This window comes from Cloeon dipterum, chromosome 3 (genome assembly GCF_949628265.1).
Source record: "Cloeon dipterum chromosome 3, ieCloDipt1.1, whole genome shotgun sequence".
Classification (NCBI taxonomy): Eukaryota; Metazoa; Arthropoda; class Insecta; order Ephemeroptera; family Baetidae; genus Cloeon; species Cloeon dipterum.
This window is the reverse complement of record NC_088788.1, coordinates 14,504-39,427: the sequence shown is the minus strand read 5'-3', so window position 1 is coordinate 39,427 and position 24,924 is coordinate 14,504. Positions and strand designations below refer to the sequence as shown.

General features: G+C 45.3%; 1 protein-coding gene across 2 annotated transcripts; it reads left to right on the top strand.

Annotated features, from left to right (window-relative positions):
* The first annotated feature begins 638 nt into the window (after positions 1 to 638).
* LOC135940431 (uncharacterized) lies at positions 639 to 24,922 on the top strand. Of its 2 annotated transcripts, none has more exons than XM_065485302.1 (15): positions 639 to 753; positions 2,309 to 2,447; positions 6,498 to 6,666; positions 9,989 to 10,190; positions 13,339 to 13,507; positions 15,351 to 15,623; positions 16,493 to 16,835; positions 17,003 to 18,267; positions 18,946 to 19,214; positions 19,660 to 20,051; positions 20,728 to 21,124; positions 21,308 to 21,619; positions 22,170 to 22,299; positions 23,003 to 23,903; positions 24,569 to 24,922. In XM_065485302.1, the coding sequence occupies exons 8-11, from the start codon at positions 18,253 to 18,255 to the stop codon at positions 20,739 to 20,741; spliced, it is 690 nt and encodes a 229-aa protein (XP_065341374.1). In that variant the 5' UTR covers positions 639 to 753; positions 2,309 to 2,447; positions 6,498 to 6,666; positions 9,989 to 10,190; positions 13,339 to 13,507; positions 15,351 to 15,623; positions 16,493 to 16,835; positions 17,003 to 18,252; the 3' UTR covers positions 20,742 to 21,124; positions 21,308 to 21,619; positions 22,170 to 22,299; positions 23,003 to 23,903; positions 24,569 to 24,922. The 2 variants fall into 2 exon arrangements, with proteins under 2 accessions (XP_065341374.1, XP_065341376.1); XM_065485304.1 differs by having other exon boundaries at positions 16,988 to 18,267.
* Positions 24,923 to 24,924: the final 2 nt, after the last annotated feature.

Here is a 24,924-nt window from a genome sequence, read left to right as displayed (position 1 = left end):
TTAAAAATTATAATTTTGTAATTGTCCGAACTCGAATTTTTAAAAATTCTTAGGGCAATTCCTGGATTAAATTCATGCTTGCAATCTCTATCAACCTATTTTAAATAATATTTTATAAGTTTCCAGCAAATTTTAACCAATTTGCAAGGTCTAATATCGAGAAATTAAAAATTAGAATTTTTTAATTAGCCGAACTTGAAGTTTTAAAATTCTTAGATTAATATTACTGGATTAAAGTCATGATTGCAAACTCTACTATCGCATTCTAAATATTATTTTATGTTTTTCCTTTAAATTTGAACCAATTTGCATGCTCCAAAATCGAAAAATTAAAAATTAGAATTTTGAAATTAGCCGAACTCGAAGTTTTAAAATTCTAAAGGCAGTTTACGGGTTAAACACATGCTTGCAAACTCTATTAAATTATTTTAAATATTATTTTCTAAATTTCCAGTAAATTTGAACCAATTTGCTTGCTCCAAAATCGAAAAAATAAAAAATTAGAATCTTTAGGCAGTCCTTGCCGCCTGCCGCCTGCCTGGCGATTGCTTTCTCTCACCAGTTTCCCCTCTCCCCCTTCTCCCGCTCGCGCTCGCTTGCGCTTGCCATGCCGCCATTACGCCATTCTTTTGTTTTCCGTGATTAGTGCGCTTTGTTTACTTTTGTGAATCGTGGATCGCTCTCGCTTTTCTTGTTATTTATCGTCAAAATCGAAGATGTGGACCGACTTTGAAAGACGCATCGCCCTATTTGGTACGTATTACATAGAATGTACATCCGTTTCGGTCCTCGTTGCCCTTTTTTTGTGCTCTCGGCCGGCAAATTCCCCAAATTCCTTGCAGCGTCAGCCATGCATATTATTAGGATTTTCTGGTTTTCTGCGCCAGTTAACACGTTCACTGCTTGACGCATTTTGGTGAATTCGGTCTTATTTTGATCAGTTTGACTCGGCCGACGTTGTGGCCGATCTGCCAGCCGAAATCGGCCCGCCAAATGGCGATTATTTTCGGCTAATTTTTGAGGATTAAAAATTCTAGGAGTGGCTCCTGAGGGGAGTTCGATCTCCAAACCGTTTCCAATTTATTTAAAACCGACGAATACTGTATTTCCTGCGATTTTGAATCAATTTCACCGATCCTATCTCGAGAAAATTAAATAAAACTCCGTAAAAGGGTCAATTTTGAGAGTTTAAAATTCGAGGGGTGGCTCCTGAGGGGAGTTCCATCTCCAAACCGTTTCCAATTTATTTAAAACCGACGAAAGCAATATTTCCTGCGAGTTTGAACTAATTTTACCGTTCCTGACTCGAGAAAATAAATTAAAACTCCGAAAAAGAACAAAAATTGAGGATTATAAATTCGAGGGGTGGTTCCTGAGGGAAGTACCATCTCCAACCCTATTCAATTCATTAAGATCAATGAAAGCAATATTTCCTGCGAGTTTGAATCAATTTCATCGTTCCTAACTCGATAAAATTAAATAAAACTCCGGAAAAAGGTCAATTTTGAGGGTTAAAAATTCGAGGGGTGGTTCCTGAGGGGAGTTCGATCTCCAAACCAAACCCAATTCATTTAGACTGATGATTGCAATATTTTCTGCGAGTTTTGAACCCTCAAAAATTACATTTTTCCGGAGTTTTATTTAATTTTCTCGAGTTAGGAACGATGAAAACTCGCTCGCAACGAAACCACACTCATTCACGGCTCCATTCCACGCTTTTTATAAACAACCACCGGCATTTCTACAGTCATTTCGTACGTGGCCCGATTAATTTTCAATTAAGCGCTTATCAGTTGGCCCTGTTCCGAGCTGCAAACAAAAAACCTGATTGTATTTGCAAATATTTTTGCTAAAGAAAAATTTCGCTAGAAAAAAAATCATCAGAAAAAAATGGTTAACACTTTAGAGGGAAAACTTAACACCTGGAAAAAAAATTCGCGAGCCGGCACTGTCGTTGCTTAATAAAAGGCCAAAAAACGCGCAAATTTGCTGGTCGGTCCGTCGGTCGGTCGGTTTCAAATCTGCTGCAAATTATGCTCATGCTCTTTGTTATTTGCTCTGCACTCGCTCGGACAAACGTACGTAGGCCTGATTTTATTTATCTTTCCGGGAGGCGCGAAATGTAAATTTAGTTTGTTTTCCGTTTTTGCATATTGCGAAATAGTCCCGCTCAGAAAATTTGTCCGCCGATTAATTGTGCGGCGGCCAGCTGCGTGCCCTTCGAGCAAAACCTCTTTTAATTTGATAAGTGTCCACGCGCTGGTGTTTGCATGAATATTTATGGTATGTCTTGTGCTTTTGTTTGTAGATTTTTGACGAGACTGGCCGAGCCGCGAGATGAAGGCGATTTTCAATGTCCGCGCCACCGCCAACGGCAAGCCTGCGCTGGACGACGTCCGCGTCATCGAACTGAGACCATCGAGGACAAAGCAACCTCCTACAACAGGGTGAGTAATCTCCTTTTTATTCGGGGCTGGAATAGGAGTCATCTGGGAGAAAAGGATTTTTGAAGGGTGGAAAAAATATGAAAATCGACTCGTATTCGAGTAACAGTGCGGGCTGCATTCGAATTGCTCAATTTTATAAGTTTTTAAATTCATTTAGTCACAATCTAGTCACCTATCGTTGCAAACATAAACAATTTTGGTATTTTAACGTCATCACCAATGACGATTTTTTAAAAATGCAATTTATGTGGAAAATCGAGGCAGGCTGGCTGTGGAGCGCGAAGCAAAGCGACGGCGGTGAAGCTCGCCTCTTGGCACAAACGCGGCTTTCAATCAGTTTCAATTTCGCCGCTGCCACACTACGATTTCGCGCGTTTCCAACAGAAATAATCCCTCCAGACTGTGTCAGCTCGCCCTGCCCATCCTCGTCGTCTGATCTTTCCAGTAAATATTCGCGCAACTTCTTTTCCATACAAATTTATTTTATAATTTATCGTTTTCTATCGCGCCAAGTTGTAAAAAAACAATTTCTTATTGCCAATAATACTTCACACGCGCACCACACACTCCGTCTCCTCAATTGTCCCAATTTTAAAAGACATTTTTACAAAACCATCCAATTTGTGAAAAAATTTAATGCCAGACGAATTTGGCTGCAAAATTTTAACTTTTTCGAGAGTGTGTTGATTTTCTACCCGCTGGAAATCGTAAAAATTAATTAATTAATTTACACACGTCTTCAAAATTTTGGACTGATCAACCCAAAAGTTTTTTAGCAAAACAGTTTTTTGGTGCTGCTGTGATTTTTGCGCCATGTTACGTATTTTTAATTGATTTTCCAACAATAAATTTTCTCTGATGTTCTATCGTAAATCAAGAAACGATTATTTCTAGAAAAGCGAACACCTGTTTTAAATGTGATAAACTCGTGCGATGTCAATGGGCTGCGTGTTAAACATGCTGTTTTTGCGTGCGGAGATGAAACGCAGAGAAAAAAGTGACGGCTGCTTCTTTTTTCCGTCGTCCTTTAGTTGGTTTTTGCTTGTGAAAAGAAAGAAGCGATTCGAATAAGTCGCGTTTTGTTTATCATTTCAGACGTGCAGGCAATCGCCTTAATGCTTTTTGTCTAACTCGAGCTATGGCACTTGTCTCTCGCTCGATCTCGGCGGGAAAGCAGCGAGAAAAATCAGCCGATTAATCATAGCTTTTGCAGCCAGCATCCGAGAGCGAGTGACGTCACGCTGAACGGCTCTCGCTCGCTCTGCACTGCAGTTCGCTCGGCAAATTCAATATGCGCGCCGCGAAACCAATTAGACAAATCGATTTGTTTACGCCGCGCCGATGTGTTTGTTTTCGTCCCGCCACGCCACGCTTTGTCACTCGTCCACTCCCTGATTTAGTCCGAAATTTCAGTTTACGGACACTTTTCATCCTGATCAATTGATGCGAGCCAAAAATTCCGTACGTAACTGTTTGGAAAATTTAAAAAATTGGGATATATTTTTAAAGCCAGTGTTTTAGTTGAATTTCTAGTAGAATATTTTGAATATTATCAAGTCAGTCGCACACCAACAGTAAAATTGTGTGTTTTTGCAAACCACCAATTAAATAATTTGAGTCAATAGTAGAGAGGGAAATTTATTTACTTTAAATCGTGTGTTAAATCCTATGCTGTGGAATAATTGAAAGCAGAATTGTTAATTAAAACACGGCAACTCCTTTTCCCTTTGTTTGTTTCGGCTGATTGCAGTTTTGCAGGATTCGGAATGTACAATTTAAAATTAAAAATGTATCCCAGTTGATAGTCGGGATTTGAAATCATCAGTCTTTCTCCCAATTTTATTTTTTTCCATTTGTACATTTTGCCAGAGGTAGGAGCTAAATAAAAAATAAAAAAATTTGGCAATATTTTAATTAAAAAAATTATGTTCCGCATGCAATAATTTATTTGCCTCTGCTCTCTGGCGTCACATACTTTATTTCTCATAATTCATAAAGTTATTATTTTTTATGTAATAAATTTTGCTAATTTAAGTCAGCAAAGCGTCACGCGAAATGCGGAGCGGAAAGATGTCGGAATTATGAATTTTTGTGCATGTGGCCAGACTGGCCGATCGTGACGTCATCGCTCTTTTTCTCCTGCTGCAAAATTGGCTCGTTTCCCCCTCTTTCCGTCTGCGGCCTTGAAATTCTTATCCTCGTCCAGGGAATTTGAACCGACCAATCAGCGTCGTTGTTTTTCCAGTGCTGGCCAGCTCTGGCCGGCGAACGCGCGGCCACCGAAAGGCGAACGTAAGGAGAGTACTCTACTCTCCTTAGGCGAACGCTCGGCCGCCGCCGCCGCAACAGGTCCCTCTCTCTTTCTCGCTCGCGCTCTCTCTCTCCCTGCCGGCCGCTTCTCCGCGGCAGCAGCAGTGTGCAGTGCTCAAGTGCCGGCCGAACCGAACCAAAGGAACCAAGCCGAAGCATTCGGTCTGTCAGTGCAGCAAAGCGAACTCGCTCGAAACGAAACCACACTCATTCACGGCTCCATTCCACGTTTTTTATAAACAACCACCGGCATTTCTACAGTCATTTCGTACGTGGCACGATTAATTTTCAATTAAGCACTTATCAGTTGACCCTGTTCCGAGCTGCAAACAAAAAACCTGATTGTATTTGCAAATATTTTTGCTAAAGGATAATTTCGCGAGAAAAAAATCAGCAGTAAAAAATGGTTAACACTATAGAGGGAAAACTTGACACCTGGAAAAAAGATTCGCGGATATAAATTATACTCTTTACAATTGGCACAATCTTTGAGAAGGCTCATTGAAAGATATTTGCGGGAAGAGATATTTATTTTTTTCAATGTTTACACGATTTGAGGGCTGAGCATAATTCTCTCAAAGTATTATTCTCAATATTCGTCTTGGAATTGGCCCTGGAGTCGGCAAAAATCCGGTTTATATTGATTTTAAAATTTCTCAAGTAAAACTAACAACTGCACTCACTCGGTTGCGGGAGCTCGTTGTGCCGAGAAATATGCGAGAGCACCGCAGCCTGTCTATATCTATCTTCTTACGAGATGGCTGGCTGCATTGTTATCTTTCATAGTCTTCAGAAAATAATTAGTCACATAATATTTATCTAGTTAAATTAAATTATTAGCCATCGATATTTCATTAAAATACAATCGTATAATTATATCACAAAAATGGTAGATTGTTGATTTAACTTTTTTTTATTGCACCTTTTTGAAATAATCCAAATAGGCAATAGAAGACCAAATCGTGAATTCCAAATAATTTAAATTAATTTTCTGTCAATTTAATTCCGAAATGTATTGCCTATCCGCGTGGAGCACAAAACCCGGTCGGTTTGAAGTAAATTAGGCGGTCTTGAGCGATGCTTCTAGGATTGGAAATAGCCGGCGTCCTGAGTTGAGGAATTTTTAAGATACTATTCAATGACACAAAAATTGTCTCTCCCAGCTAAACGGTGTGATTCAAAGAAACGAATAAGCAATACGAAAAAATCACAGTTCTCTCAGATTTAATTTGCGTGTTTAATTTCACACTTGGCGCATTCAGATGAAAAAGCGTTGGCACAATCGATTATTCGGTAATAATAGCTCCCTCACTCAGAGATTTTAGCAACTCGGTCGCACAACTCACCGAATTACTCGATCAAATCGAGTGCAATTTAGCACATTAGCGCGCTTTCATATCGGACACACGTCTCTTTCCAAATATTTAGCACCTTTTCCTTGTTAGTCGGTTTATAAAAATTAAATTGAGTTGGAAACATCGGTCGGATGCGATGGTGATAAAAAACAGTGTCGAGTGGATGCAGTGCAAGATGTATTTTTCGTTTCGGAGCGAGCAATCGCGAGTGCAGAGATGGATTTCCGCGAATCGATAAGCGCGTATGCTGCGTCTCAGCTTGTGATAAGCACTCATACACGGGCTCAAATTCGCGGAAATGCGCGCGCGAACTATCAGGGCGCACGTGCAACGCTGCGCAAAGAGAGAAGATGAATGAATATTTTGACTGTGTTGTTGTCTGCAGGGTGATGCGAGCGGCTCAGCCCGGCGGCGTGGCAGCGACATGTACCCTTGGTACCGGGACGCTGGACACCTCGGACAGTTCAACCCGCCAGACCATGCCGGCCACCATCAAGACCGAGAGCGGCTACAACGACTGCATGCTCGCCCTCGACTACGCCGCCCAGTCAAAGGTCAGTTCAATATTATTTTTTCTATTTTGTATGCGAATAAAATTGGAAAATTTGGGAAAAAAAGGACACAAAACGACCGACAACACGCTTGTCTCGCTCGGTCTCGCCAAACGAAAAGCTGCGGTCCTGAGGCCCTTGTTAACAAAATTGTGCTAAACCTCAAATGTGATATTTAGCCAATGCTAAATTAATTTGGAGTAAGAAAGGTGCCTAAGCATTTTATACCTGTTTCTGATCAAGTAGTTGGGAAATTTTATTAAAAAAAAAACGAAAGTTAAAATATTGGTAAAAGATAATGCGCAAGATTTTAAATATCACGTGTGACTGCACGGTATTTGATTTAAACTTATTTTCTAATCTTTAGCAGCTAAACTTAGCTTGACAATGCGAATTTATAAAGTTATTGTCGTGCTTGAAATCCTTAGAACTTCGAAATATTTTGAAAATATTTCCCGCGATGGGAAAGATTCTTTGTGAGATGAGGATTTGTTTCATTTGTCCGCGAATATATTTTTGCCAAATCCTAAATAAACTTTATTTGCCAAGCAAAGGCGAGGTTAATTATGCCAGATCTTAATTTAATGGTCCGGTGAAACGTGCGACTGTCACACAGGAATCGACTTTGAACTCCGAGTGCCCGGCGCGCAGCTTTTGTCCTCTTGAAGCGACTATTTTCCGAGCCAGATTGTGAGAATGGCCGGCAAGAGTGAATTTGAAGCGGAGCGAATGATTTATTTACTCTGATTGTGTGTGTCTAGTCGAATGAAGATTTTATTTGAGTGGCTGCGCGGTCGTGGTCGCGGTGCATGCCGGCCGAGTGGCCGAATTAAATTTACTGCCGTGTTTGTTTGATTAACAATTGATATGTGGAATCGGTCGGTGCTGGTGCGCCATCAAACGAGCTCGCGTTGTGACGAAAGCGAAATTTGAATGCCAATTAATTCGCGGCGTCTCGTTACAAAAGCAGCCGCTCGATTCGCTCTTTTGGCGACGCGACCGAAATAATAATCGAGTGTCGCGTTTTTGTCGCGCGCCGCATTAACAGTAATCGAGCGTACCAAAGCCGCTTTTCCAGGTATCCCGGCCGCCATTTTGTCTCCGGCTGCGCGCGCGATCAACCGTCGCACCCTGATCTGGCCTTTGCCGACGCGACCAAATCACAATTCGCCAAAGCCGCGACACGACGAACGGCAAATTTATAGTATACCAGCCGTCGAAAAGAACAATAATTGGCATTCGATCTGCGTCTCCGATCGGCAAAAAAGATCGAGTCTGCACGCGTGACTTATGGCCGTTTCGCTCGCCGAGTTGCCTAGTTAAATTACGTGACGACCCTGAATGCCGCCATCGCTCGCTGCTGTCCAGCCTCTTGCGGGCTGGAGATCGTATTGCGCATGTGCTAAGCGAGTCTAAAGCTACTGCGCATGCTTGGGTCTCATGGGCATGCGCAGTACGTCTGAAAACACGTTACACATGCGAATTAACGTGAAATAAAGAATAAAACTATATTTTTATCTCTGTACACCAACTGCGCATGTTTAGGTCGACGTGGTAGCTTCTTCGCAGGCTCGGAAGGCCACCGGGCATGCGCAGAAGCTGCTGAAGAGTCGGTTTTACGCGCAGAGCCATTTTATCCTCATCACCAAGTAATATTTGAGTTCACGGACTGATGAATGACATAATAACGTCAGCTAGCTGCTATTTTTCTCACCTGACACCGCGGCGGCGCGCTCACCTTGCGCTTAGGCGAGGCGGAAATTTGGTTTTCGCTCCGCTCTCGCAATCAGCGGCCGTAAAACCGGAGCATTTTCATTCCGCGCGGCCGGCCAATTCAATTTATTGCCCAAAACAAGCAAGATTGTCCGCCACTGCTGCACAAATGGCCTCCAATATGAAAATGTCTGTAGCGGGAGTGAAAAAACAATGTGTTTTTCTTTAATTCGTGGCTAGCAATTTATTAGAAAAAATGCTGTAATTAAATTCGTGGTGATAAATTTAGTTAAAACGTGTTAACTATAACTATAATTAAATAAAAAATTTCTCCTGACCTGATTCGTCCCTGACGCCGGAAATCACGCCCACGGAGGCCACACTGCTCTTCAGGGACGTCAGGGACGCGCAGGAAGTTGGCGCGTTGAAAGGTGAAGACCGAATTCTGAAATTCTTTCCGCCAACAATCGAACACTCGAATTCGCGGCGACTATGAAACTGATTAATTGTTGGTTTATTGACTGCATTTCTGGGTATTTGAGATAAATAGACACGTAGCTCCTTTTTGTTGTTGTGATTGTGACGTCACTGACAACAAACGAGGGCAAGCGGGATAAATTTTAGTTTGTTAGCGCTGAATCTGGATCTGCACGAATGCGAAGAGCGAGTTGTTTGTTGTGCCGAGCAGCACGCGTGTTTCGCCGGTTGCGTAACACGCGTCAGTCTTGCCTCGGCGGGAGACTGCGTAGTGTGCTCTGCCGAATTTCAAATTTTCAACAATGCTGATGAGCAACGAGACAAGTAACCGTTCGAACGCAAAAATTTTCGTATGCATCAGTCAACAATGAAACATAGCAAGAGTAACAATGGCATCGCGCCTGTTTGAAGATTGTTTAGAGCTCTATTTCGGTTTGTGTCAGCGGCCTTAATTTCGCCTGAGGGCCTGCGGTCTGTGTGGAGTGAGGAAGTCTGGAGGTCTTTCCTTGGCCGGCAAAATGAGAAGAAAATTCTAATGTAAGCAGTAACAACTGCGTCCGCGTAGGGCCCACACGTGAAAGAACAAGAGACTCAAGCGCTCAACTATGTAACCAACAAAATGTTTGCCTATTTAGAAACGGGTTTAATTCAGTCGCGATTGAGTTCCCATAATTTTTAATGCACGTCAACACTTTGCAAATCATTTGTAATCTTTGGTTATGTATTATGCACTCATTATGTCCCTGAAACGCGAGTCGATGTCATCGGCGCCCGAAATAGAAACTCGCAGAGTTTGCAACCTGCGCGACGTGCGTGTAATCCGATGTTGCCTACTCTCGCGACGCGATGTCTGTCCAGTTTACCTCTCGAGCCAACAAATTCCCTCAAAATACATTTTTTGTTATTATTTTTAATCTGTGTAATTGATTGGCTTTGGTGCTTTTAGTCTTTTAGTGTTCTCATTATTTCTCATTAGTTCTCATATTTTGCATGGCACCCTGAGTTCGACTTTTCAAATTTTGTCCAAATTAATGTTCTCTCTTATTAAAATTGCAATTTATTGATAGACTGGTCCTCACTGGTCAGAGGTGAAAACTTGAAAATTGAAATGTGCGTGTGCTGTTTGCTGTTTCAGGGACGGCGAGCAGCTGGGGTGGCTTCGGAGCATCCGCGTTGGACGGGCAGACGTCGCAGTTGACGCTGGACGGCCAGTACTCGTGCGAGGCGCGCAGTAAGATGGGCAGCGTCGTGTGCTGCGCCGGCTCGAGCTCATAGACGCCCAAGTTGGAGCGAGGAGCACAGCGCCGTCCAACCACCTTTCACCGTCTGACTCGCAGGTAAGGCCAATAATCTCACATTTTACAATTCCCATGTTACATAAATAGTGATTCATACAGAGGATTTAAAATGCCTTGAAAATAATTGCAAAATACATGGGAGCTAAAATTATAAAATGTTAAACAAAGTCGATCATCTATGTGAGTATCGTTTGAAAAATCAGGCTAGATGAAACGAAATTCTAGGCCAAAGCGCTCATAAATAGAACCTTCGGGAATTGAAACTAGGTTTCGTAGCACTCGTTGACTTGAATGGGACGATAAAAAATCTGACTACGTCAATTATTGGTTAGAATACAATCCAACTGTTGCTCCAAATGAAATTTCGTGAAATGTTTCATAATACGGAGCACCATTTGATTTGTATTTCTAAAATTTCCAATTTCGTGTCCAAAGGCATCAAATTTGAAGTTTTCTGATTCATTTCTGCTCTGCATTCTTTGTGTAAAAATGTTTAATGATTCAGATAGTTGCAGTAGAAAATTTAAAGAACATATTTAAACGGGACAAAACAAACTGCGATACTGTTATCAGTTTCCCAGTCTTTTTGCAATTGATTGCTTTACTGATTTTGGTTTTTTGCACGTCAAATTTCAATTTTGTTCGCTAGAAGTGTTTACAGAAGCAGAATTAAAATTAATTTTGCAATGGAAGTACGCAAAAGTTGATAATAAACGGTGCCGCACAATGCGCGCATACAATCCGCACAGCCATCTCAAAATTAGCGAACAAATAGATTTTGACTCTCTCTTGAACACAACATGATATTTATAGCCTTTTTGCTTTTTAAATTTTAGATTATTTATTTTATTAATTTTGGCGGCGCAGGGGTCAACTAGCTGGGCTGTGTAGCCGCGCGCTCGGCAATACATTCAGGGCTCCTCCTTTTTTCTCGATTTTGTTTGCTGATAAGCGCGCAGCACTCACGCGAACTCATATTTCAGCGATTCCTCTTCTCGGCTCTGAGCAGCGTCGTTAAACGACGAGATAAATCGCAGTTTAATGCCCGGATCGGGTTTGTCCGAAATTAATTTGAAACACAACATATCGGATATCCTCTGCAATTGCTGCGCGCCGGTCGAGAAATTACAATTTATTCTAACTTTAATTTCGATAGCGCGACTCATTGCCCGCCAGGCAAATGTACTTACTTTTCGCAATTTTTATTTATTTTCGCCTGGCAACCGGCAAGGGCGTCTCTGCAGTGCGACCTTTGGCCGGCGTCGCGTTTAGTTTAGGTGTGTCGGCGTCGGTTGGTTGAATGCGAGCCGAGAGAAACGAAATAATTTGTGCATAAATCTGCGCGGCGGTGCACTCGAGGAGAAAGATCACGATGAAAACGGTCATTTTGTCGGCGAATTAATATCCGAACGCCATTTTTCATCTGTCACTGCGCAGCACACACACACAGAAACATTATCGAGAGTGCCGACGACTCTCGCTGAATATGTGTGCGAAAGCCAGCTGAGCGAGCCGATAAATTTGTTTCGAATAAATTTGCTCGCCGAGAAAACAAACCCCGGTATCGCACGCGCGCGTCTCGCCCTCGCGTGCAAAAAGGAAATGAAACAGCACAAAGCATGGCACACAGAAAAGCATCTTCCTCGCCTGCCTGCGCGCTGACAACTTTGAATTAAATTTTGGATGCGTGAGACATTCGCACCACCAACTTGATTCTTTTGGACGCGCTGTTGAACATATTCTGGATGCGTTCCTCTTTCACCGCTGGCAGTTTTTAATTTAATTTCCTCGGTGAATGTCGTGCGTACAAATTAAAAGGGAATAAGCTTTAAACTCGGATTTATTTAATTTACAATCGTGTAATTTTCAATTTAAAAATTAATTCCTGAATATTCAAAATAAGTTTTTGAGTTACTGTCCATTTTAAATAAATAAATAAAATTCAATCACTTTTTACATTTGCACGAAAAGAATTGATTCGCTCATTGGGACACAGAAACGGGACCCTCGCTTTCCGCGCAGGTTGCTGCCATATAATTCAGTTGCTGGCCATTTGGACACCGCGCGTTCGTCGCATTATGTTAACTGGAAAATTCGTTTGTATCTCGAAAACTGTAAGACATGTCGATTTTTGAAAGAGATAGTTTTTCAGACACTGCTCGGGGACTCGTTTTAGCTCGGAATTGGGAGGTTCGAAAACATTCTTTGGTTGCTGTGGCTGCTGGCTGCCGGCAACAATGCACACGAACGAGTTAAATGCAACAATGAGTTGTAGTGTGTGCCTGTTGCTGGCAGCGAGCGGTCTACGCGCACGCTGATGGACACCGCCCGTCATCGAGCGGCCCGGAAGGCGGCCTGTGGCCGCCAGGCGGCCACAGAAAACCGCGGCCGACGGTCACTTCGCCAACTGGCCGAATACCCTCATTTTGGGCAAGTACACAAATCCTATGTTTTGGGGGAGTTGAGAATTCGCGGCTAAGAATTTTTTCAAATTTTCGTTTGATTTCTCGCAAACTCCTTTCCGGACTGGAGGTTTTTCGGTCTCAATTTGACAATGCCGACGCGGCCGACACTGGCCGACTCGACAGCCGGCCGACGGACCGAATTCGCCGTTTTAGCATTGGTTTCAATGGCGAGATAGGTGACGGTTAAGGTCAGATGCAGGTTAGAGACAGGTCAGAAAGAGGTGCGGTATTGTTGCGACTGAACATTTTGGTAAATTCGCGAATTGCTTGACGGGTTTTGGTCTCATATCGACCAGTTCGACTCGGCCGACATTTTGGCCGAACCGCCGGCCGAATTCGACGCGTGGTTCTAGGCAAAAATGTACATATAATGTGCCGCAAGACCGAGTTCATCGACCCTCGACATTGTTGTTTTAATTTTGTAACAATAACAGTCACTTTATTTTATAATTAGATCTTATTGTTAGGCTCAGTTTGGAATAGCATCATTAGAACCGTTGATTAATTTGCGTCAAATATTGTGACACCTAAATTAATCAGTAAAATCGCAATTCAAAATTTGCGCTACGTTCGAATCCCCTCATTTAAAACAAAATAATATTTTTTATGAAAAATTAAGAATTTATAAAAAAAAGAATTTCAGCGCAGAGAATAAAAGCCTTTTTGTAATTTATTAGACTTCAGTTCTCGCATGAGGATTTTTAAATATTTATGATTCTCAGCTTGCTTAAGTGCGCATGCGTGGTTGGCAGCTGGCGGTGGCAGTCTCCACTCACAATCTCCAGTATGGCAGCGACATCAGCTGGAGGATGACGTGCGCGGTGCACTGCAGTCGTGATTGAGGGGCCGGCGACCACCAGGCGACTATCGAGGAACACGGCTACATTTCGGGTGAGTACACTAATTTATTATTTCATATTTTGGGGGCTAAGATAAGAAATTCAAAGGGATTTCGTTTAATTATCGCGTGCTGCTATGTAGCATCTTTGATTGGGTCGCCAACGACCTGCAGCAGCTCTACAAAACCATGTACAAAGTTCAGTTCCTGAGTTTTCCGCCTGCTAGGGTGACGGAGGCGAAGCCGCAGCCTCCGCCGCCTACCATTTGTTTGCAAGACCAGTTCTATCAGCATCGAGGCAGATTACATCAGTACAGAGTTCCGAAAAGTGCTCGTGGCTCGTGGCTCCCATTTACAATCCCAATGGGACGGTCGGTCAGCCGGTGTCCAAAAAGGAAAAAACCTTGCAAATACTTAAATTGGAGGAAATGGTCGAGGTGAAGGGGAAACCACGCGTTGCAGCTGTTAAACTTGCGCCAAAGTGTTTGTCGTCTGTAAATTTGTTATATAGTGCACCCCTCGAGACTATAAAAATATTGGAATATTTTCAAAACTAAATGATAGAATTGATGGTATTGTAATCTGCCTTCAGCTTGCGCTTTTAAGCAGCCCTACTTCTGTTTTGATAGAACTGCTACAAATTTTATTTCACGATACGAAATATTTGGCTGCATTAAAAAGTAAATAAATTAAAAAACACTGCAATTTGGAACCCTATATTAATTACAATCGTTGCGGAATTGAAGTCAGGAGTTTCAGTAAGAAACATCAACTAATTTAAAGTTCATTCCTCTCCAATTCTTCAAATTGCTTCCCTCTTTTGCCCTCAATAGCGTGATCTAGCGGGAACAGAGTACTGATTTTGTTACTGATTTTGGTTTTTTTTGCACGTCAAATTTCAATTTTGTTCGCTAGAAATGTTTACAGAAGCAGAATTAAAATTAATTTTGCAATGGAAGTACGCTAAAGTTGATAATAAACGGTGCCGCACAATGCGCGCATACAATCCGCACAGCCATCTCAAAATTAGCGAACGAATAGATTTTGACTCTCTCTTGAACACAACATGATATTTATAGACTTTTTGCTGTGTGTCGGCCGTTGTCACACGCACTCGCGAGGCAGCCGCGCGCGTTCGCCGCCGCCTCGACATCGACATTCGTTTCGTTGCCCAGCCAGCCAGTCAGTCAGTCCTTTTTCCTTTCCTCTCTTCTTGTCGAATAATTCCTTAATAATTTAAATTAAATAGACAGACCATCTTCAACAATAACTGCTTGTTAATTGTCATCCTTTCGAAAGATTTATTTCTTTAAATAAGCATTTTCCTTGCGTCTCTTAACTATTTAAAACCAAGGCCTGAAAAATAATGAAAGGCATGTTCAAATAAGAAAGCATCGACATCAACAGGAAAAAAATTAGTTGCCAATGCGTTTCTATCTAGTAAAATTTTTTTGGGCATCGAATAATTTATTCGTGGATTGTGACCTCGAATGGCGATTGCGTTTGCCGCACACGTCCCTGAAACGCGAGTCGGTGTCATTGACGCCAGAAATAGCTGCTCGCCGGGAATAGAGAGACGGGCATGCTATATGCAACCTGCGCCGCGTGGGTGTTCAAGCATTGCCTACACTCGCGAGATCCAGTCGAGCTTCAGCACAATTATCCTCAAACCAAAACTCCATCAACTAACCATTTTTAATTTTTAATATTTTTGTGATCAATTGATTTTGTTTGTTTTAGCGTTCTCGGGTAATTTCAAATTTTTATCTTTTTTCCTTTAATTGAAAAAATTTTAATTTAAATTTAGTTCAAATGATCCCTCATTTAAGTATACAATTAATGATGAGGTAGTTGTTGGTAATTAGGGTAATTAGAAAATTTGGATGTGTGTCGCAGGGACGGCGAGCAGCTGGTGGCTTCAGAGCGGCTGCGGGCGTCGATTGACGGGCAGACGGCGCAGTTGTTTGCGGTGGATGGGAAGAAGGAGGCGGAGCCAGGCACAGCTTGCTGTGCGCATGCGTGGTTGGCAGCTGGCGGTGGCAGTCTCCACTCACAATCTCCAGTATGGCAGCGACATCAGCTGGAGGATGACGTGCGCGGTGCACTGCAGTCGTGATTGAGGGGCCGGCGACCACCAGGCGACTATCGAGGAACACGGCTACATTTCGGGTGAGTACACTAATTTATTATTTCATATTTTGGGGGCAAAGAAATTATATGAGTTTTCGTTTAAATTATCGCGAGCTACTATGTGGAATCTTGATTGGGTCGCCGACGACCTGCAGCAGCTCTTCAAGACCATGTAAAAAGTTAAGTTCCTGTGAACGAAATTCCATGCCGAAACGCGCAAAAATCTGATATATCGGGAACTGAAAATAGGTTACACAGCATTCGTTGACTGGAATCGGACGATAAAAAATCTGACTGCGTGAATTATTGATTATAATTCAATTCAACTGTTTCTCCAAAGGATTATTCGTGAATTTTTTGAAAATACGGAGCACCATTTGAATTTTTATATAAAAAATTTCCAGCTAGTTGCAGTAGAAATCTTAAAAAACATTCAATCAAGCAAAAAAAAACCGCGTTACTGATTGCTTACTGATTTTGGATTTTGGCACGTCGAATTTCAATTTTGTACGCCATAAATGTTTATAGAAGCAGAATTAAATTTAAATTCGCACTGGAGGTGCGCAAAAGTTGTTAATAAACGGTGGCACCATTTGTTTGCGACTCCAAACACCAAACTTAAAGCAGGATATTTGTACAAAAATTGCAAAATTGGCTTTGTCGTAAAATTCCCGACACTAGAAGTGGGAATCAGCTCAAATCTGCTGCTTGACACACACCCTTTTAATTTATAGCTGCTAGAGGCGCTGTCTTTGCGACACTCTGGACTGCAGAGGGGGCCAAGTGTGCCGAAAGCCAATAATTCAATATTAATTTCCCTAAATTGTCCGATAAATTAAATTTTTCCGAGCTACTGTGATTCCACTGCTATTCCTATTATTATTTATCAATCAATGAATGAATTGCAGATGGAGAGCCAATTGGAGCGGACGACGACGGAGACGACGGATATTTGTGCACGGTGAGCGAGGAGCTGGACTCTGGCAAAGGAAACGGAGCTGGCGCGGTGGAGCACGGAGAAAGGCCGAACCTCGAGCAAACCGCCGCGGCCGCCGCGCAAGCATGAGCTGGAGCAGGACCAGGAGCAGGAGGAGGAGCAGCAGCCAATTCTGTCAGAGTCAGAGGCCTGGTCCGAGCCGGACCGCACCGTCTCGCTCGCGCGCATCAGCCTGCCCGAGAACAAGACGCCCGTCAACCAGACCGTCTCGTCGCCAAACTCCTCCGAGCTCGAGCACTCGCCCCGCACCCCAGGTATTTCCAACGCTGATACTATGAGATCTTCAACTTGTTTGGCGTCGACTTGCAGCTTAAAGATGTTTTATCGCGTTAAAATTGCGAATAAGAAGGCACAACTCGGAGAAAACAGTTCAATTAAAATAATACAGACCCCTTTTTACTAATAGAAATGGTGGTTGCAGGCAAGAAAGCGTCGTACAAGAAGCTGTTGCAGCGGCTGCACGCGATGGAGCAGATCATCGAAGCGCTGCAGGCCGAGCTGAGCGCGCACAAGGCCCTGGCCAAGGCCGAGCAGCCGGTGGGGCAGGAGGCGGCGCTGGAATCGCAGCGGGCGCGACTAAGTGGTGGTGCGGCAGAGCGAGGCGACGCGGCAGCAGCTGGAGGCGGCGGCGAGGCGGGCGCCGAGGCCTAGCGGCAGCTGGCGGAGGCGGAGGGCCGCGTGCGGCAGCTCGAGGCCAAGCTGAGCGAGCGGGACGGCATGCAGCGCCACCTGCAGCTCGTGCAGCTCGAGACGCAGGAGGCACTGGCCACTATGGAGGCGGCCAGGGCGGCCATGCACGACGAACTGGCGCACACGAGGCTCGCCTGCCAGCAGCTGGAGCGACGTGCGCTCGACGCCACCAGCAAGTGCCAACGGCTCGAGCAAGCCTCCAAGCAGGACATGCAGCGCAGCCAGCAGCTGGCCAAGCAGGTCGATGAGGCGGAAGTGCAGTGCCGCGTGCTGACGCAGCAGGTGCAGCAGCTCGAGGCAGCGCGCGCCTCAGACAGCGACAAACACTCTGTCAGCCGGCACACGCAGTCTTCGCCGGACCTGGGCATAGAGAGCGACACCGGCCGCAGCGGCGGCGGAGGCGACGAGTGCAGCCGACTCAAGGAGAACTGGTAGCTCAAGCAGAAGCTTACCGAGAGCCAATATCCATCTTGGAACGCTGCCTTGAGGCGCTCTCCAAGAACCGCGACCGGCTGCACGTATAGGCCTCCATGGAGAAGAAGCTGTTGCGCACGGACGAGGTGCTTCTCACGGACGAGGTGCTTCTCAAGGCCTCGCACAACCTCAAGCTGCTGCCCAAGTCGCCCCAAATTGCTGTCGTTAAGGTGCTGGACTATGAGAGGACGATGCCTAGCTTGAGTCCGCCGCTGAGGAATATACCATCGCCGACGTCGTCCGTGTCTTCAACTGCTCGGAGCACTCGTCTGCATCCTCGGCGCTTGCGGCCGCAACGTCGGCCTTTTTGGCGTCGCTGACGTCCACTCTGAGAAAAAGAAGGAGGCGGAGCCAAGCACAGCATGCACAAGTGCGCATGCGTGGTTGGCAGACCCAGACACCAGTCGTCCAGTCTGGCAGCGACAGCGACTGAAGGATGACGTGCGCGGTGATGTTCTACAGCCGTGATTGAGGGGCCAAGCGGCCACTAGGCGACTATCGAGAACCATGGCCACATTTTGGGTGAGTACACTACATTACTCGATATTTTGGGGGCCAAGATTTTCTTTGCGTTTTCGTTAAATTCTCGCGCGCCACGATGTAATAATATTGCGTCTTTAATTTCAGAAAATTGCGCATTATCTCAACAAACACGAATTTTTTATGCTAGAAACAGTAGAAACGGGCAACAATCGATATGTCATTGAGTTTTTTATTTTGATTTGAAGCTCGGGCGCATCCCTCTTCTTAAACGGATAATTTTCCTGTCATTCGTGCGTCTCAACTCATTAATATCGCCATTTTACGAAAAATGCACAAACTAGCGCGCGCGCCTCCTCCCTGCCTCGCTTCAATTAACACGAGTGCGCGGCGTTTCTTTTATTACCTGCGGGACTCGCGTTTTTATTGCCGTGCAGCCGCCTACGTGACGTCATAATAACACACGCGCGAATTATTATGTTCCACTCGGCAGATACGGATACATTTCCAGTCATTCGTGCGTCTGGTGCGTCTCAACTCATTAATTTCGCCATTATACGAAATGCAACTTTTAAATCTTGCCGCGCTATTTGCTGTTAGAGCAGGCGACCGGGAGCGAAATTAGCGGCGCCAGCGGCAGTTGCATGAAGCTAGATTTGCGAGGCCTGTGGTCAGTCGCCATTTTGGCAGCTGTGTTGAGAATTGTTTCTCGGTCTGCAGCCGTGCCGTGAACGAGAATTAAGAGGCCTGCGAGGTGGCCGGCGACCACCAGGCGGCCATGGAGGGCCGTGGCCGGCCATGGACGGCGTGCGGGACAAGTCAGAGGGCCCCGCTCAGCCAGATTCTGATTCCCAGTTTGCGAGGCCGACTTCTTCCAAGTGCGTCGTCACGCTGGCTTGCAAGGACTTCCGCAAATTACAGCAGCAGCAGCCTCCGCCAGCAGCAAAGGTCCAACCTCCGACCCAGGCTCACCCGCGGCCACATACCGGGTGAGTAGAATTTATTCTGCATTATTTAATATTTTGGGGGCAACATATTTATACACGTCATCGTTAAAATTTTGCGAGCCACTATGCAATAATTTGCATCTTGATACCGTAAAATTGCGCATTTTTCAATAAATAATCACAATTTTTATGCTAGAAATGGGCAACAATCGATTTGTTATTGAGTTTTTTTATTTTGATTTGAAGCTCGGGCGCATCCCTCTTATTAAACGGATAATTTTCCTGTCATTCGTGCCTCTCAACTAATTACTTTCGCCATTATACGAAAAATAAAACTTTTAAATCTTGCCGCGCTATTTGCCGTTAGGGCAGGCGATCGGTAGCGAAATTAGCGGCGCCAGCGGCAGTTGCATGAAGCTAGATTTGCGAGGCGTGAGGCCAGTCGCCATTTTAGCAGCTGTGCTGAGAATTGTTTTTCGGTCTGCAGCCGTGCCGTGATCGAGGATTATCAGGCCTGCGAGGTGGCCGGAGACCAACAGGCGGCCACCGAGGGCCGTGGCAGGCCACGGACGGCGTGCGGGACAAGTCAGAGTGCCCCGCTCAGCCAGATTCTGATTCCCAGTTTGCGAGGCCGACTATTCCCAAGTGCATCGTCACGCGCCTTGCAAGGATATCGGCAAATTGAAGCAGCAGTAGCCTCCGCCAGCAGCACATGCAGGTGCAACCCCCGACCCTGCGGCCGCCGCCCGTCGCTGAGAGCGATTCTTTCGTTTGGATGTCCAGCACAACATACCCATGCCCGCCAGCCGCACGAGATGCTCTATTTCGGCGACAGATGTTTACTGCCTGGCCCTTCCTTCGAGTTGCTTCGGCATCAAGGTAAGAAATTGGAACTAATAACGAGCTTGATGTGTGATAATTTACCCTCGGCAAGCTCTATTTTCGTGATTTCTCCGCTCACCCGATGGCCGGTTAATTTTTCAGTCCGCTCACTGGCAGCAACAAATTTTACGCATTATCAGTTGCATCAGTTTTGATAGATTACGATCCAGTAACTCAATTGGCCAGTTTTTATTTGTCTGTGTTAATGTTTAGTACACCAAACATTTCAATGATCAATATTCGGGTCCTTATATCAAGCCAAAAGGGAAATATTTTGGTTCCTTGCTTATTGTTGCCGTTGGTGGACGGTGTTCGGCAAAGGTTTTTGGCCCGGAAATTGTCTCAAACCGACGGCTGTGCTTCTCCGAGTGAAGAAACTGTTCTTTTTTTAATCCCGTTTTAAAAGCGTAAATTATGAGTTAAAAACCTCCGCGAATTTTTGGTTTTGTTTTTTAAATGAAATATTTCCATCGCTGATTCTTTGCATTGATTTAACACGATACTCTAGACGTTTTAAACATATATTTCCCTCGCATTGACTTATTTAATAGATTGACATGCTCCCATTTAAATGTGGCTTGTCTCTTCTCAATTCTGATTTTGAATATTTAATTTTCTTCGTTTTTTGCGGCAAACAACTGCGTCTGATCATAATTAAAATTGTTTCCGTCAGGTGCTGAACGCTGAGGAGACGGACGTTGCTTAGCTCGAGTTAGACGTTGAGGATTACGTATACGCGCGATAGTCCATCGCCAACGTCGTCCGTGTCTCTCGACTTAGTCGGCCAACTGCTCGGAGCACTGGGCTGCATCTTTGGCGCTTGCGGCCGGGGCGTTGGCCTTTTTGGCAGTGCTGCCGTCCAATTCTCATCCGCTGGGGCGATTGTCGGCAACCCCTTCAGCAGCGGGAACGACGGGAACGTGCATCCGTCGCGCGATCTCATCCTCAATAGCCTTCGGCAGCACGTGCAACGCGTCAATGTCAAGCTGGTTTCCAGCCTGGCCGACGCCGTGAAGAAGACGGAGCCGCCCAGCATCCAGGTTACGCCACGCCACCAGGGTTCCATCCAGGTGAGACACTGTTCTCTACAGTATTATTCTCCATATTTTATTTATTTCAAAAAAATCGCAGAACTAAACATGTATGTGTTGCACTCAGTTGAAATCGACTAATTTATTGGTTGACAGACGCTTTAAAAGACTCGTGATCTGCGCTCCTGTTATTTTCATTGCCATTGTGTCTCATGTCAACAGAAAGTCAGACGCGATTGAGTCTCTGTCCAAGAGCGTGAAGCAGTTTGCAAACAAGGCTCTAAACTGTGGTGACGCGGAGAGCAAGTTGGCCGTTCCCGAACCGACGCTAAGCCTGGCTAAAAAGCTGGCCAAGCCTTCGGTCGCCGAGAGGAACTCGTTCGGTGACTCCGCGCTGGCCGACCTCACTCTATAGTCAGACCAGCGTTGGCGTTCACTCCTTGAGCGCGTCTCCTTGTCCTCGCTCGAGAAGCAGATCTCCGAGCTGACCAATGCCAAGTCAGCCACTTTCACAAATCACCGTCAGACTCGCAGGTAAAGCCAAAAATTTCCTTAAAACAGTTTTTGCATCACAAACAGGAATATAGATTGTTGAATTTTCCCGCATCACTTTGTTGCTCATGTCGGCGCCGCACATGCGTGACAAACTGCTCTAATTTCGCGGTGTTTTAAATATTGGGAGTGTCAATTAATCGCACTGTGGGAGTGTAATATCGCGCGTGGCAGGAAAAGGCCGCAAATAATATGATATATTTTAAAAAAACCAACAGTTATAGTTTATAAAGAAGTGAAAATTCAACACATTTTACTTATAAAGTTTTTGAATGAGTTTGCTGCTGTCGCTAGCAGTAAAAAAATTCCATTTGCTAATTTGAAGTATTATTTTACTCGTTTTTATTCTGTGGTTAAATATCGAGCTGGTGAATGCGTGTGTGCGCACACACGTCGCCATGCCAAACGCAGAACTTTGTGTTTAGAAAGGAGGCGGAGTCAAGGGACAATAATTTTTATTGAGCTGGCGCTAATGCGCATGCGTGTTGTCGTTAGTTAGCAACTTAGCAGCTGGCACTGTTATTGTTGACAGGCATGGCTCTGGCAGATACTGGAGGATGTGTGCTCTGTTGGCCTGCGGCCGTAATTTAGTTGCCCGGGACCCGGCCAACGACCATTTGGTGACTGTCGAGGACCACAGCTGACCCGCGGCCACACACAGGGTGAGTACAATTTATAATGCATTAATAATTATTTTGGGGGCAACACAATTATACACGTCATCGTTAAAATTTTGCAAGCCACTATGCAATTATTTGCATCTTGATAACGTATAATTTTTCATTTTTCATAACAAAAGAATTCCAACTTTATTTTTTGCAAGAAATGGGCATTGATCGAATCAATTTTGAAATTTTGAGTCTGTTTAGCGATGCGAAATTTTACCGCACAATTCCAAGACGAATTCGAACTTTTAAGTCTTACCGCGCAATTTTCTATTAGAGTAGATGATTGGTAGCGATGCCAGCGGCAGTATTATGAAGTACGTGGTGGACGGTGTGTCGCTGGCGTTGCTTGTCGCTTGTTTTTTGAGGCCACATTCCATGCCGAAACGCTCAAAAATCTGATTATCGGGAACTGAAACTAGGTTACACAGCATTCGTTGACTGGAATGGACGATAAAAAAATCTGACTGCGTGAATTATTGATTAGAATTCAATCCAACTGTTTCTCCAAAGGATTATTCGTGAATTTTTTGGAAATACGGGGCACCATTTGAATTTTTATTTCAAAAATTTCCAGCTAGTTGCAGTGGAAATCTTAAAAAACATGTAATCTAGCAAAAAAACCCGCGCTACTGATTGCTTACTGATTTTGGTTTTTGGCACGTCGAATTTCAATTTGGTACGCTATAAATGTTTATAGAAGCAGTGAGTGTGAGCGAAGAGCTGGCGCGGTGGAGCACGGAGAGAGGCCGAACGTCGAGCAAACCTTCGCGACGCGACCTCGACTCCGCCAGCAAGTACCAATGCCTCGAGCAAGCCTCCAAGCAAGACATGCAGCAGCTGGCCAAGCAGGTCGAAGAAGCGGAGGTGCAGTGCTGTGCGCGGACGCAGCAGGTGCAGCAGCTTGAGGCGACGCGCGCCTCCGATAGCGACGAGCTCTGCCAGCCGGCACACTGTTCTCGCCTGACCTGGGCATAGAGAGCTACACCGGCCGCGGCGACGAGCGCAGCCGACTCAATCAGGAGAACTGGCAGCTCAAGCAGAAGCTTACCAAGAGCCAATCCATCTTGGAACGCTGCTTTGAGGCGCTCTACAAGAACCGCGACCGGCTGAGCGTATAGGCCTCCATGGAGAAGAAGCTGTTGCGCACGGACGAGGTGCTTCTGAAGGCCTTGCACAACCTCAAGCTGCTGCCCAAGTCGCCCCGAATTGCTGTCGTTAAGGTGCTGGACTATGAGAGGATGATGCCTAGCTTGAGTCCGCCGCTGAGGAATATACCATCGCCGACATCGTCCGTGTCTTCAACTTCGCCGGCCAACTGCTCGGAGCACTCGTCTGCATCCTCGGCGCTTGCAGCCGCGACGTCGGCCTTTTTGGCGTCGCTGACGTCCACTATGAGAAGAAGAAGGAGGTGGAGCCAAGCACAGCATGCACAAGTGCGCATGCGTGGTTGGCAGCTGGCGTTGGCAGACCCAGACTCCAGTCGTCCAGTCTGGCAGCGACAGCGACTGAAGGATGACGTGCGCGGTGATGTTCTACAGCCGTGATTGAGGGGCCAAGCGGCCACTAGGCAACTATCGAGGACCATGGCCACATTTCGGGTGAGTACACTACATTACTCGATATTTTGGGGGCCAAGATTTTCTTTGCGTTAAATTCTCGCGCGCCACGAGGTAATAATATTGCGTCTTTAATTTCGGAACAATTGCGCATAATCTCAACAAACACGAATTTTTTATGCTAGAAACGGGCAACAATCGATTTGTCATTGAGTTATTTATTTTGATTTGAAGCTCGGGCGCATCCCTCTTCTTAAACGGATAATTTTCCTGTCATTCGTGCGTCTCAACTCATTAATATCGCCATTTTACGAAAAATGCACAAACTAGCGCGCGCGCGCCTCCTCCCTGCCTCGCTTCCATTAACACGAGTGCGCGGCGTTTCTTTTATTACCTGCGGGACACGCGTTTTTATTGCCGTGCAGCCGCCTACGTGACGTCATAATAACACACGCGCGAATTATTATGTTCCACTCGGCAGATACGGATAAATTTCCTGTCATTCGTGCATCTGGTGCGTCTCAACTCATTAATTTCGCCATTATACGAAAAATAAAACTTTTAAATCTTGCCGCGCTATTTGCTGTTAGAGCTGGCGATCGGCAGCGAAATTAGCGGCGCCAGCGGCAGTTGCATGAAGCTAGATTTGCGAGGCCTGAGGCCAGTCGCCATTTTAGCAGCTGTGCTGAGAATTGTCTGGTCTGCAGCCGTGCCGTGATCGAGGATTATGAGGCCTGCGAGGTGGCCGGCGACCAACAGGCGGCCACCGAGGGCCGTGGCAGGCCACGGACGGCGTGCGGGACAAGTCAGAGTGCCCCGCTCAGCCAGATTCTGATTCCCAGTTTGCGAGGCCGACTATTCCCAAGTGCATCGTCACGCGGGCTTGCAAGGATATCCGCAAATTGAAGCAGCAGCAGCCTCCGCCAGCAGCACATGCAGGTGCAACCTTCGTCCCTGCGGCCGCCGCCCGTCGCTGAGAGCGTCTCCGCCTCCCCTGTCAACTCGCTCCTTGGCCACATCCACGCAAGTTCCTTGACGCGCCGCAACACTCGGAATTCATTCA